Here is a 15,039-nt window from a genome sequence, read left to right on the forward strand (position 1 = left end):
AGGCTGGGCTTTCTTATATACTGTTGCGCGAACTCTGATGTCTGTAAAACGTATCCAATTGTCCTGAAGTTTTGTCTTGAATTTTGACCTCCTGTCCTGAATTTGTGTCCTGCATTTTTACCCATTGTCCTGAATTTTTTCACTCACCGTCCTGAATTTGCACCAATGCCAGTTGGTCACCCTACCTCTTGCTTGCTATATCTCTGACTATAATCCAGGCCACATACGAAGGAGGGGTCCCTGCTCTCCATAACTCTGTCAGTGACATGGCCTCCTCGCATCTCCTAAAATCTCCCCTGAAGCTTCTATTTCTGACGGAAATTGGTGTAGTGAAATGAAGAACACCTGTAAGTTGTTGCAGAAGTGTTTTGGGCCATGTGTGTGTTAATAGCCAATTTTTAGTTAGTTGTATATTCATTTGTCGTGTAGCTCTAACCACACAAGGGCACCCTGCATCAGAGGGCTTTACCCAAGGCCACTTGAGTTATGCAGCAGGGGAGGGCCTAACAATGCTGCAGGGCTGACTAAATTATGCAGCAAGAAAAGACAAATTATGCGCCACAATACCGCACATTTTGTGAGAGTATTAGTTCACTATTTTGATATTTTTAGACTTTTTAACAATCTCTGGGCATAGATTAGACCCAATTGGTACCAGTGTCACTCCTAAATATAGCAATAAGCGAGAGAAAGGTGACCAGTCAGCCTTTGCAAAGGGCCTTCCACTGCACAGCCACACGTGTTGCTACATTTTTAATAACCTCTGAACTGTCTGAGCTAGAAACAAATATTATTTCTTAAAATCTGCAGATTACGCAGCAGATGATGGATTATGTGGCAAATGCAGCGAATTCAGAACTATACAAAAAACGCGGTGGCTGCCCAGTCGTATAATTCCAGTGGCCCTGGCTTTACACTACACTTACAGAGATCAGTAAGAGGTAGAATACTTTGGCCGCACTGATAGGAGTGGCCTACCAGAATGTACTTTTGTCAACGCTCTTTAGTGTGACATCATGGCTTTAAATATCTCTAGAGGATGGTAACAACATTTGTGACCATGCAGAGGCCTCTGCTGCCTTTTGGCTAGGTTCACGCTATAGAAATACCACATACATACATACATACATACATACATACATACAACATTATTTTGTGTGACCTTTGTGTGACCTTTGCAGTGGAATAGGTATGGCCGCCAAGATGACAAGTTCCCCTGCAGAATCATGTCAAGTGCTCTCACGTTTCCCATTTCAACATGTAAGTAGTTCATACAGTCCAGGTGTTTCCTTTAAATGCTAAGATTCAAGACCACTGCATTTCATTGTAAAATCAGGACTACAAGTCCCCTAAGGCAAAGAAAACACCTGCTGAAAATCAGCTACTTAGGCATGGAGCTGGGAAACTAGTTCTGCATGTCCTGCACCAGAGGGAATATTTAATATTTAACAGAGATCTGAAATTGTGCAATAACACAATAGCTATACGATAAAAGAGGACATACATGACTAAGTTAGAACATAATTAGAGCCAGAGGTCAAAGAAGAAAGGTGTACATATTTATTAAGATGTTACAAAATAAACGACTGATCCGGCCTGATGGAACAAGAAGCGTCAAATTATGCATATTCTGTAAACTGAAACTGCATCTTCTGAGCTTTCCACAGATTTCTATGTGTAGCACCACGGCGGCCATCTTGTGATCCCTGCAGACAGTCCTCCTGCGCTGAGCACACAGTTTATCGGTACTTGGAGGTCAGGACACCAGACACTGCGGCCAGGAACTTGTCCCAGGCAGCCTGGCATTGAGGGGTGAAGTCAGCAGGGAAGTGGGCGGCCAGTGTAGCCTGAATGCAGTGGGACAGCAGCTGAAAGAGAGAAAGGCAGAAAGTGAACACCACCACCAGGGAGCAATTGGACAAATACTGGAATAAAATGGAAAGAATGTCCAGTGATATAATGCCAAATTCACAAGATACTGAGAAACTCAGTTTCTGTACTACATAACTGGTAAAAACATATACAAATGGTATTTTCTTTTCATTAACAACAACATTTCATTGAAAGTACAAGAATGGTACTTCCTCAAAAAAGCAACTGTATTTCTCACTGTGTCCAATGTTTTATCCTCACCACTAACAAAGATTTTGCACTGGCTTTCAATCAAAGAAAGTATGTGAAAGAGTTCCCATGTAGTAATCTTTTGCGTACTCTCATGCAGCCGTGGTCTGTACAGGTAACCGCGGTGGGACCAGGTAAGGGGGATTTTGAGGGACAATGCTGAGGGAAAATGTATTATTTATTTAACTTTCCCTCAGCATCATCCCTCAAAATCCCCGCTGACCCGGGCCCACTGCCCCATCACTGTTACCTGCACTCTCATGCCTTTGTCAATTAGTCCCAAAACTTCCGAAATGGGAATCAATTGATACGATTAGTACAGATAGACAGGACTGTGCCCTCTTTGCACTTTTACTAATAACGAGTTGAACATTTTAAGGCCAAGTCACAAAGACATTTAATAGTAGTGAATGGGTGTTCCTGTGATTAACTAAATCCATTCCATGTAGATCAATTTTTTGTAACAACACCAGTTAAATATGGTGGCGGCTGCTAACTTTACTAGGAAGGAGGGTTAGGGGTCATTCACGCACACATACACACTAACTCACACCCATGCATTCAAACACACACACACAACCATTCACAACACCTACTAACAAATACACATATATTTATACATACATACATGCATGCATGCACCACACATACAAAAAAACATAAAACTCACGGTCACTGTAGAGAGGAATGCCTCAGAGGTCCCAAGAGGGTTGGGACTGATGCCTTCCCGATTGACACTTGGCCCTGGGCACTTCAAGGCTGAAAACTGAAGCGCCCAGGTCCGAGGCAATCAGTGACGCTCCCCCTCCTCACAAGGGGGAAGGCCTCAAGGAACCAGGCTGAGGAGGTCACGCCCACAGGGCTGTGAAATTATCAGCCTGGCACAGTTCAGATCAGGCAGCCAGGAGCATGCTCCTTAAGCTCATGTCTTACTCGTGGCTGCCTGATCTGAACAAGAAGAGTGTCTGTCACGCCGACCTTTGTTGATCCTGACAGACATTCCTCTTGCTGGGAAAAAGGTGGGGGATGTAGCCCAATAACCCATAAGGATACGCCGCAGCTGTGTAAATGTACAGGGCCACACAAGACACCTCAGTTTTAGAAAAAAGGCTTCTTATAGGGGGCAGACCAGGCTCCTCCAATGAGTAGCTCGTGAGCTACTGGTAGCTCCCCATCTACCTGCAAGTAGCTCTTCTGTATATAGCCCAGCTTACTAAATTAGAATACTTTGCTTAGCTAAATTAATTTATAATACCAAAATCTAAAAACATGCATTTGAGCCAAACATGTGTATTTTCAGAACTTATAAGCTGAAGTTTGTAAAAAAGTTTTGAATTTCAAAAATATATTCAAGGCAGATATTTGAGTGATAAATCATGCAGTGTTGGGGAGACTTATCTTTAATATTACCTTGGCACCAGAAGCATTGCTGCTATGACTTCTATATCATTTATGTAGAGACATTCCACAATGGGAAATCCATTGTAACATTACTGCTGGCACACGTTCGTGTTGAACTGAGGTGATCACTGTTGTAGTGGTGCATATGGTGGCCACTAATGTAATCTTGTCTGATATGGTTAGTATTATAGCTCTAATAATATTAGTAGTTCAGGATGCTTTCCATTGAACATAAATAACTCTTATTACAGAAAAGGTTGGAGACCACCGGGGCAGACATTTTATTTATTTGTATACTCCCTTACAATCTGCTATGGTTGAGAAACATTCAAAACAAACACCAAGATAGACGCTTGAAGTATGTGAGTAGCAAAGCTTTGACATTATACATTGATATTTCTTTTTTAAATTCCTACCCATGAAGGGCTGTTTTTGAACTGATTCAAACTTGTTCACTGCTGGCTCACCTGGAAGTTTCCGGGGTCCACGCGGAGGTTGTAGGCGTGCAGGTCGCTCAGTTTGGACAGGGCCTGGTCCAGGCTGTCCAGGTGCTTGGCTGCCTCACCGATGGCGCTCAGGACCTTGCCTCCATGTCGTTTCACATCAGCAGAGCCCGGGGAGAGGTCGAAGTGGCTGAAGTAGGTCCTAGTCTGACCGAAGCTGGCAAACAGCCTGGGGAAAAGAACATATCAGCTTTAATAAAGAATGCTCTAAAAAGCACACTCACATCAATTTTCTATCCAGCACTGTTACCTTAGACAACAAATACATATATGAAATGGCTATTGCCGTCGTAAAACGGAAATACATTTGTTTTGGGCATCACAGAAAATATAAGGAAGGATTTCATTCGTAACAAAAACTCTGACCCAAAAAAGGCCAATTGTTAGATCAAAATTTTGGCCCAAAAATCGAATCGACTATAAAACATATAATTACAGTGACCCATTTGCTCTAACCTCTTATTCCTGTTGGCCATCATCTCTGAACATTTCCTTTATGACTTGCAAGCCCTTTCAATTGTCCAGAAGGCTCCAAACTCTTACCTCGTAGCTTCTAATCTCTCCCATTCCTTCTTTGGCCTCTAACTCCAATTCTTAACCCTCATAAAATCTAACCTTTTTCTAATCCCTCTTGGAGCTGTAACCAATTTCTACTTTACTGTAGGTTCAAAACAGTTACCCCTATGGGATCTAACCGCACGGTCACTTCCTCTAAGCACACTAACCATTTACCACTTCACCCAAGGAATAACTTCTTACCACTTCGTCCATCAGCCTTACACTCTTACCGCCTCCCCAAAGTATTAACCTCTTACCAGTCCCACTATAGGTCTTTATCTCCCCTTCTGCTATATCGGCTGTCCCAGTGACATGTTTGTGCTCCATACAGATGCCCCACCATGTTTAAAGGGACTGCGTCATGTCCAGTAAAAGCCCAGGCTGTACCCTGCCCCTTTGGCCTACATTGCTTTTGGCGACGAGGCGCAAAGATCCGTAAAGCACAATGACAGCTTTGCTGCTGGTTCGCTGCTGGTGGAGACACGGAGAACTCTGTTTGCTCATCTAAGGCAAGCCCATATCTAAGCTACCTGGATGATCCATGAGTTGGATCAGAACACAGCCAGGTGTGCCAGGAAGGTGTACCAATGTTGGAGCCAAGAGGTTGTATTTAATAGTAAACATCAGTTTGAGGTCTATGTACACTAATCCGCCGGCGTGAACACCATATATGTCGAACAATCTTAACCAAATAGGATTCATAATTGTCTAGCAGGAGCAGACCACAGTCAACTCGCACACACCCCTTGAGCAGAACTCAGGAACTTTTAGGAATCTGCAATGATTTTAAACTCCTAACTGTTTGTAATGCTGGAATAATCAATTACATGTCAATAGGAAATGGCTAAAAGGCAAAAGTCACCCCCAGAACTGACTGTCTCTTTAAGAGAAGTAAAAAACTAAACACAACTGTCAAAATGTGCACCGCCATCATGTAGATCGGTCTTACTTTAAATAGTTACACCCAATACTAGACACAGAGAGCGCAAGCATGTCTGAGTAACCCCCTCCATAGTCCTCACCTGTCCAAGGCTTCTCCCCCGAGGGCATCGCAGTGCCCAGAGATCTTTCCCCAGAGGCCGACCACCAGGGCCTTCTCTTCAGCAGACAGAACCATCTTGAGGGTGAGGGTTGGCGGGCTCAGGATCAACAAGAGATGGAAGTTGGAGACAGTCCATGCTCTGTGCCGGGCAGTTCCCCCTTTAAAGGGCAAGGGGGCCGAGGAGCCTGGCAGCCTTCCACTGTGATTGGTCAGTTTTGGATCCCACCCAAGGAGGCGGGGCTATCTTATCTCCCTGAAACACTGGCCGGGAGCAGGTGTGTCTTTGAAGCATGACGTGCAAAAAAGGTCTAATCTGTGGGTTGCTTCATTAACTTGGCCAAGAAAGACGTTTCTGGAATTTCAAAGATGTGTTTAAAGGAATTTTACATTGTTTTAGGTCATTTTGTTATTCCCAATGAACTTTCATCAATCCTTGGAAAGGCTTGCAATTGAAAACATGCACACGCTGGTAACAGAGAATATGGCTCGTTGCGTTCTTACTCGGTGCTGAACTCACACTGAAGATGACAAAATGCATGTGCATGTGAACATATGCCCACACGGAGCCATAGGTCAAGCCGGGTTGGTAGAAAGAACAAACATGAAGGAAAAGGTGACATCTGGGTTTCTCACAGTTCCATGTTATAGGACATTGGTTAATTACAGAGAAGGAATATTTATCGATCAAGGTACTTTTCCGAGTATTTCTAATTCAGATGCAGGCAGGAGTTTGTGCCCAATAGACATTATAAGTCGTGCACAATTTTTCTGTTTTTTCCGCAAAAAAACTCCTACGAATTTGTGTAGGAAAAAAATACAAGTTTTCCATGTGTCACTGCTCGAAAAACGGAGAATCAGACTGTACTATTAAATTCTGTTTCTTTCTGAGGGGTGGAAACGGGGTGTGAATGTATTACGACATCCGGTACATACCGCAGCACATTCCTGCAAGAAATTACCTCCCAAACTCTGAGACATTCAGACAGAAGGTTTAAGTGAGGTGGGACATGCTGTGCGGTACCATGAGCTCAACTCACACGCGTGAAGGGGGAAATGGTCAGAAATGTCCCCCAGTAGGATTGCTCCTACCTTTGGAGCACATTTCCAACTTCAACGAAATTCATTTACAAACAAAGAAAATCCTCCTGGAAATCGCAGCAAGTCATAGAATGCGAGGCTTACATACATGTGTGACATTACACTCATGCATGATTCCCATCAACTTCTGCATGCACAAACGTAACGCAAATATGCATTTGGATAATTATATTTTTTAGGTTTCTAGTTAACTTTATCTAAATTACTTTTTCAGTCAACGGGCCACATGTTCTTTTTTTTAAGGTCGCAATTGGCCAGATTTGCAGAATTGGGCCATTTGTGACCGGAAAAAAGGCTTTTCCTATTTACCAAACCCTATTTACGATTCAGTAAACTATTACCGAATCGCAAATAGAGTTTGCAATTCGGTGTTACGAAGGGGCGTATTTAGGGTATCCTTTCCTAATACCGAATCGCAGGGGTATGTAAGAATGTTTTGCGACCCAAAAGGGGGCGCGAAACATTTGCATTTTACCACCAAGTTCATGTTGGTGGTAACCCTTCACATATCAGAAGGGGTCCCCTTTCCCTTTGTGAAAGGTAGTACAAACATTTTTTTAGAGCAGGCAGTGGTGCAATGGACCACTGCCTGCTCTTAAAACATGAAAAGAAAGTGTAAACTTTTTTTAAACGCAGCCCATTTTCCTTTAAGGAAAACAGGCTGAATTAAAAAAAAATGATTTATTCATTTTAAAGCAGTCCCAGACATGGTGGTCTGCTGACCCCAGCAGGTCACCATCGCTGTGATTTTAGCGATTCCCAATGGGTCGCAAATAGTGACCTACCTCATTCATATTCATGAGGTAGGTTGATTTGCAGCCACCTAGGAATAGCTAAATGAAACTCATGGTATTTCATACATGAGGAATAGCGATTACCTAATTGTGGTTCACAGAAAATCACAATTTGGTCATCACTATTTCTAATATTGCTACATGTGGCCCAAAATGTTTTTAAATGATCAAAAATCAAGGCAGGAATGCAGAGAGGGAATGTAGAACCAAACTAGAACGTGCCAAAACCACAACCCCAGAACACTACAGGAGCACTGGGGGGGACACACAACCTGTAGGGCACACATCTCCAAGAAAAATGCGGGTAATTAACAGCAGGGTTGGATTGGGAACGCAAACCAGCCCTGGCTATTACGTTGGGCCGGGCATGAGGTGGGGGTAGGAGGGGTGCTGGTGGGAAACACTGCTGCTGCTTTTGTTACAGGGGGATGACATTGCAGCACTGCTGAAAAACTGGCACTGTAACAAAAACGGCCCCCACTGGTAAAAAACAGGCCCCCACCCTTCCGGCCCACCCGGAAAATGCCTGATGCCCGCTACACCAGTCCAACCCTGATTAACAGTTAAGTGCACACACACGATTACAGAGGACATGTATCAAGAGGCATCCACACAGACAGCCATGCCAAGATCGCCCATAGTTCTCCAAAAATGTAGATTCACAGTGGCTTAGGGAGGGTTCCATGGACATAATACAAGCAAAGAAACTGTGTCCCCTCCCTTGGGTGTCACCCCAATCAGCCATCTTGCCCCTGAGACTCCTCAACCTCCTTCCCCATAGTCTGCACCTGCCACTGTCAACACTCACCACCATTCCCAGGCGTACACCGGTGTATTACCGCTCCCTACACTGCAGTTCTGCCAATCCAAATCATATCTAAGGCTCCCAGTTTTCTATTTTTACAGATCAATACAAACAGAAAACAACATATTTGCTGTCTGTGTTTATTTTAAAAGTAGAAAAATGCAGAAAACGGTGCTTTTTGTGAGTGACTCTCCATGCTGTCCTTCATGACTTCTAGGACAACAGCTGAGCACATCATGGAGAGTTAAAAAAACAACAACATTACATTCCCTTAAATACAGGCATATGTTAATGAATATTTGTATTTAATGCTAATATTTAACTGTCGGTGTACTGTTTTGTTGTTTTTGGCTGCTTAATTAGCTGAAACGTTATCGGTATCAAAGTATGAGTGCATGTTTATCAGTTAAATAAATGCAGAAATATACCATTTTACAACTCTGTTTATTCTCAAAATACACAATAAATATGAAAAAATAGAATTAAGATGGCCAAAAAAGAAATATGGATTAATACAGACGAAAATGTTAAAAAAAGAAATGCCATAAAACCGGGAGCTCTAACGATAACCCAAAAAAGAGAAGAGAAAGGGGCATCAAAATATTTATGTTAGAATTGTTGTTCCTGTACTAATACGTACCGAGTAGAGTTTGTTCAAGTTATCTCATTACTATCTAGATTATTTCACGTCTATTCAGAAACTAAACACAATATAAACTCCTTCTGCAGTTCCACATTGTCTCTCTCCTAAATATGAAGGTCTATCCCAGGCTACAATTACAGGCACAAACACGAATTGTGAAGTTAAGAAGAAAACCAATACGGACAATATAGATAAATTGTGATTATTTTGGGAACTATACATTGTAACACAGACTTTGCCTAAACATTTCTTTTAAATTGTTTACAAAGTAAACACATGTTTTTCATAAGCACAGATGGGATGGCAATGCCATGACTATTCATGTAATTGAATTTAACTGAGTAACATTGTCACGTGACATATGCAGTGTAATAAAGTCCCACGGCTTTAACAGTTGGTACGCTATATCAACAGATCATTAGAATTGAGACACAATTTGCATTACAGTGCCTCATTCTGGGGTGCAAACTGTTATTCTCTGAAATCCAGGCCTGTTTCCACTGGTCTCAGAAGGGTGACCAGACTACTTGTACCTATGGCTGTGGTAAGCTCATATAAGTGGCATCTGCGATCACAAGACACTGTTTAGAAGTTGTTTGTAGTATCATTTTTTTAGCATGAAATGTACCAAGTACTCCCATCAAATAGTTAATTTCTATATTTCCAGTACACATCTGGGGCTGACTTTTGCCTCCTAGAAATGTCCTATTGACAAGTCAAGTCAAGTCAAAACCACTTTATTCGATTTAGTTAAAAATCATAAAAGCATTCTACAATCACAAAAAAAAGGGGCAATACAAATTCATGAGAAATTACAAAGGTCAATGGATCAATAGTATTTGTATATTCACAGTTTAAAAACAATTAAAAAACATCAATGGTAATTAATATATTCACAATTTAAAATACAGCTAAAAAGGAATAAATATTTAGCTAAAAATTTACAAGTACAAAAAACATTATCCATTTCATCCTTCGGTGCAAAACCCTTATATTACATTTTGAGTCTTCTCCTCCTGATCCTAACAGCAGAAACAAGATAATTGGCCACGCTAAACACAGCCAAAGCAGTGTCCAAAAATTGGAGATACAGGAGGGCAGGTTTTGCCTGATGGAAGGTTTTATCCTTCAGTAATGGAACCAGGTATTTCTGTCTGGGCACAGTAAAAAAATGACAGAACAACATAAAGTGCATATTATCTTGCGTTGAAAAGTTGTCGCAATTACAGACAGGGGCGTCCTCCTCCTTATACCAGCCTTGACTATCACAGAGGACCGTATAGATCTGATTAAACTGAAGTTTAACCAGAAGCCACCTGTGAAAGGGGATGTTGACGATGGTAAGGTACGGTTGTATAGTAAGGCAGGTAATGGTCAGGAAATGGGCTCTGACCGTGGGTTTAGTCAGTTGGCGTTCCTCCCTCTACACATTTTTTAATTTGGTAAAGTTGAGCATAACCCAATCTAGATCAGATTTCTTTAGACCTTGAGGGACCGCAAAAATATCGGGACGACCAAGGTCCGTAGAACACTTTTGAATGTATGATAGCCAAGCAATATTTTTAGAATTGTCCAATTTTACACAGTCCACCAGTATTTTGTGATTCAAACCTAGATTGTTATTGGTCCAGGTCCTTATCGATAGCAAAATAGGAGCCATTAAAAGGGTGTCAGAAATATACCCTAGACCAAGTTCCTGGTGAACTGAAAACGTGGCTGTAGATTGGGGAAGCCCTAAAATGGATCGAAGAAACTTGTTTTCTTCCCTTTGAATAGTTTCACCATTCACATAACACTACAGACCTGAGCCATACCTGGCTATTGCCACAGATTTCGCCCTATACAAGTTTAATAAAGCACCAGTTGGCTTCCCACCCAGTCTCCTGGAAAAACTTAAAATAGCATTAGCCGAGCTCCTAACTGCTTTAGTTTTAGCTATGATTTGGGGAGCCCAGCTTCCCTTGGTGTCGAAGATTACACCCAGGTAAGTAAAAATTTTGACATTAGTGATCACGTCACCATTGCAGTAGAACTGTTTAGAATTATTTTTGACAGCCCCAAAAGCCATGACGTGAGATTTGGAGTTGTTTATCACTAAATCAAGTGAAGACATAAAATCATTAAAAGCATTTAAAAGTCTTTGCAAACCTAAATGGGTCCGAGCTATCAGAGCTGCTTCATCCGCGTACAGGAGAACAGGGATACGAGTATCCCCTGCACGCGGAGTGTCCAAGGTAGCAGTTAAAAGAGTCTTCTCAAGTGAATTTATATAAAGAGTGAACAGCATGGGAGCAAGAATGCAGCCCTGCCGCACGCCCCTACTTGATTTGAACCAAGCTGTACGATTACCTTCTTGGTCCATTCTAATAGAAGCTTTTAAATCCTTGTGTAGTTCTGCCAAAAAATATACAAGGGGAGGATCGAGACCCAATTTTAACAACATGGTCCACAGCCGGGCTCTATTAACCAAATCAAAGGCCGTGGACAGGTCCATAAAAGCAACAAAAATTGACCCCTTTTTTGCAGTAGTGTATTTCGAAATTATCAAATGAAGATTTAAGCATTGGTCCTCTGTTCCTCTGCCTGCACGGAACCCATACTGGGCATCTGCTAGAATATCGTTGTCTAGGGACCAAGTGTTAATTCTGGCTAGCAAAACTTTGCCCAGAATCTTCATAGAAGAGTCCAATAAAGAAATTGGTCGAAAACACTTGGGGTCACTTCTTTGGCCCTTTTTAAAAATGGGTACTATAATTGAACATGCCCAGGTTTTTGGCAAACCCCCCTCATGCACACAATTAAAAACATTGGCTAAAATCTCAGCCCACAAATCAGGGTTAAGTTTGTAGAGGTCCAGAGGTACCCCATCTGGGCCCGGAGCTTTGTTAGCAGCAGAGCCTAAAATTGCCAGCTCTACTTCTGATTTACTGAAATTTAACTTAGTAGGAGAGGTTGGGGAGTAGGGTATTGCAAACGCCTCGACTATTTCATTTGAGCCATATATATTGGAAAAATGATTAATCCAGTCTGCTTCAGGGATATTTATTTCAAGATCCATGTTATTAGTATGAGCAAATAAAGGATTATTAATTATGGCCCAAAATGTGGAGCTTTGTTTAAGGGTTGTAGAATCCATTAAAGAATCCCATGCTTCATCTTTGATGGCTTTTTTTCGTAATTTAACCGCCATTACATATTCTCTTCTCAACTGTGCCACCAAAGACCTATCTCTAGGGGATTGTTTAAGGGCTTTCAACAAAGCCGAGTGTGCCTTCGAGCAAGTGCGATCAAACCACCTAAACACTGGGGCAGGACCCCTCCTTGGTTTCGCTGTGAGCTCTTTTTCTACTCTGGCACAAATAGCTTCAAAAGCACTAACAACCTCCCCCCCCCTCCTCTCTCCATCCCTACATTTCTCAATTTCAACTGCCATATGTTGCTCAATTAGACCATGAAAGTCCTCTGGACAAACTTTACACCATTTAAGGCGCCTTCCCTGGTCTCTGCTCCTTACATCCCTTGCAGAGATTGCCCTCAGTTCCCCTTTACACAAACCAGAGAAAGCGTCCAGAACCAACAACACTGGGGTGTGGTCACTGAACCCACTTACAATTGCATTATAGAACAATACATAACGTAGGAGCCCCGGGGACATAAAAAAGTAATCGATAATCGATTCGCTCCCCCTCGCGTTATATGTGACCACACGGTTTGTTGGGTCTGAGAACCCTGGTTCATATAAATCATTAGATGATAACAGATTTTCCATTGCCACACCCTTAGGGCTGTGTTCAAAATGTGGCAACGATGTGTGATCTGGACCGGTATCACATACAATCTGACAGTGAGACTCACACAAATGAACATTAAAATCACCCATCATAATTAACTGAACAAAAGTGGTTTGTTTTGACATATAATTGATTAAAAAGGCCGATAAACCTTCTAAAACAAAATTAGGGGGCCCCCCCTGCATGGAGTTATAACAATTTATAAACACAATCTTGTTCTTGTCTGCCAAACGAATTTCCACCAGCTGAAAAAAGTGAGAGGAACTGGGGATTTCTTTGACATTCCCTGCTATTTTGACTGAAACAAGAAATTGCAAACCCCCTCTATCCCTTCCCGCCGTGGAGCTCTGGGCATCGACAAAGAATGAAGTATAACCATCTACCCAGGAACCCTTATCTTTAGACCAAGTTTCTTGTAAGGCAACTATATTGTGTTCCTTCAGTTGTTGTCGCCAAATCGGGTCATCCTGTTTTGCCAGTAGGCCCGCAATATTCCATGATAATAACCTGATATGCCCCCTGCCCGATTCTAATGGGTCATTTGTAGCAGTTTTAACCATGACATCAGATGTGGTAGCCTCTGCATTACCTAGGCATGTGACAGTCAGGTTTTCGTGTTCAGGCTCTAGTCATTCAATATCTATTCTATCGGCTAGGGCCGTGAACCTATTTGACAATAATAAATCATTTGAAGGAATGTTCCTTACAACATTAACTAAGCCACTGCCCTTGGTTGGCTTTGCCACCCAATCATTAGCAAACATAGGTGAAATAAGTTTGTCCTCCGCCCAAGCGTTTTCAGTAAAATGTGACTTGTTATTCTCCACAACACCTGGTCTATAGACTCGGGGGTAGAAGAAGCCAAGGGGCATCGCCCGAACACCTTTACCTACAGGGTCCAAAGGGGAGTTGTCCCAGAAGAGGTAGCTGGCGACATTTCTAGATTTAAAATTAACAATGACACAATCTCCAGCTACCTCTTTCTTACTTGTGCCCACCCAAATGACCCTTCTGCTTGTTACAATATTGTCTGCAATGTTACTTTCTCCCGTGCAGTTAGCATTACACCATGTTTTAACATGCCTGAGAAGAGTGTCATGATGTTCCACCTCCCCATCTGCAAGTTTAGCACGTTAACCAAGATTGCAACAAAGGGTGTTGCATCCGGAGGTAGATTTATTGGGGGTGCCCTTCTTGCCACAACCCCCTGCTGGCCACTAGGCCTTACAGAGGTATTTACACTGGGAGCCGCCTCCGTTGAGGGGGATATATATCCCATTATCCACTTTCCCTTTTTTTGGAACAGGGTTATCGGTGGTCACTATAAAGGTGACAGCTGACCTAATTGTGGATGGACCCCCGACCTTAGGGGCCGAAACCTGCGCAACTGTAGGACATGGCGCCATAGGCATAAAGGAAGAGGGGGCCCGAGTATTAAGGGCATCATTGATACGGTCACATTTTGCCATAAGGTTATTGACACAATCCTTCAGAGTCTCAGTGATGTCGGAAGCAATCTGGACTAATGCGGTTTCCAGTCTTTCTGTAAACAGTTTTTCCAGTAGGGCCGAAATACCCTCCTCAGTTACATAAATTGGCTGTAGAGGTCCCGCCTGGTTAAATGCAGACCTTCCTGCATCCCCCGGGGTCATAGGGAATAGTGGTATCACTGTTTCAGGCAAAACCGGGAATGGAAGAACTGTGGCGGATTGTGGCAGAGTGGGTCTACATGACTCAATGATGACCCTAGGCTCCAGCGGAATACAGTTTATAACAGAGGCATTGGATGTGTTGACAGCCCCAGGACTGGAAGCAAGACCCAACTCACGCTCTGACTCAGCGATCTGCGTTGATAGCTCCCCCAACTTTGTTGTTAAGTACGTGATAATGCTAGTTGTGTACTTTGGCACCTTAGCTTTCGCTTCACCTGCCGCCGATGTAGCCAGTTTGTGCTTACCCATGAAGAAAGGGACGTGGCCCGTCCCGTCCCTGGTCGTCCTTGGACGGCCTTAGACGGCCCGCCCTCTGCCCTCGGTCCGCCGGGCGTCGCCCGCGCGCGTCCCGCGAGGCGGAGGGATTGTCTCGCCTTTGTAGCGCCTCCAGGCGCGAAGACAGCGGGAAACAGGAAGTACACGCAAAGCCCGCTGGGAGCTGTAGTCTCCAGCCGCGTTGGAATGACGATGGCGGCGAGACCTACAGCGTTCCAGACCCAGGGGCTAAGGCTGCGTGGTGGCGTGCTGCCCAGAAGGTGAGTGAGCTGCCAGTAGACCCCCTATTGACAAG

General features: G+C 43.1%; 1 protein-coding gene across 1 annotated transcript; it reads right to left on the minus strand.

Annotated features, from left to right (window-relative positions):
* Positions 1–1,607: 1,607 nt before the first annotated feature.
* Positions 1,608–5,744, minus strand: LOC147685246 (hemoglobin larval subunit alpha). Its single transcript, XM_086939609.1, has 3 exons — positions 5,606–5,744; positions 3,990–4,194; positions 1,608–1,868 (listed from the first exon to the last, which is right to left on the minus strand). Exons 1-3 carry the CDS (start codon positions 5,698–5,700, stop codon positions 1,740–1,742), a joined length of 429 nt encoding a protein of 142 aa, XP_086795735.1. The 5' UTR covers positions 5,701–5,744; the 3' UTR covers positions 1,608–1,739.
* Positions 5,745–15,039: the final 9,295 nt, after the last annotated feature.

Source organism: Lissotriton vulgaris, chromosome 10 (assembly GCF_964263255.1).
Source record: "Lissotriton vulgaris chromosome 10, aLisVul1.2, whole genome shotgun sequence".
Classification (NCBI taxonomy): Eukaryota; Metazoa; Chordata; class Amphibia; order Caudata; family Salamandridae; genus Lissotriton; species Lissotriton vulgaris.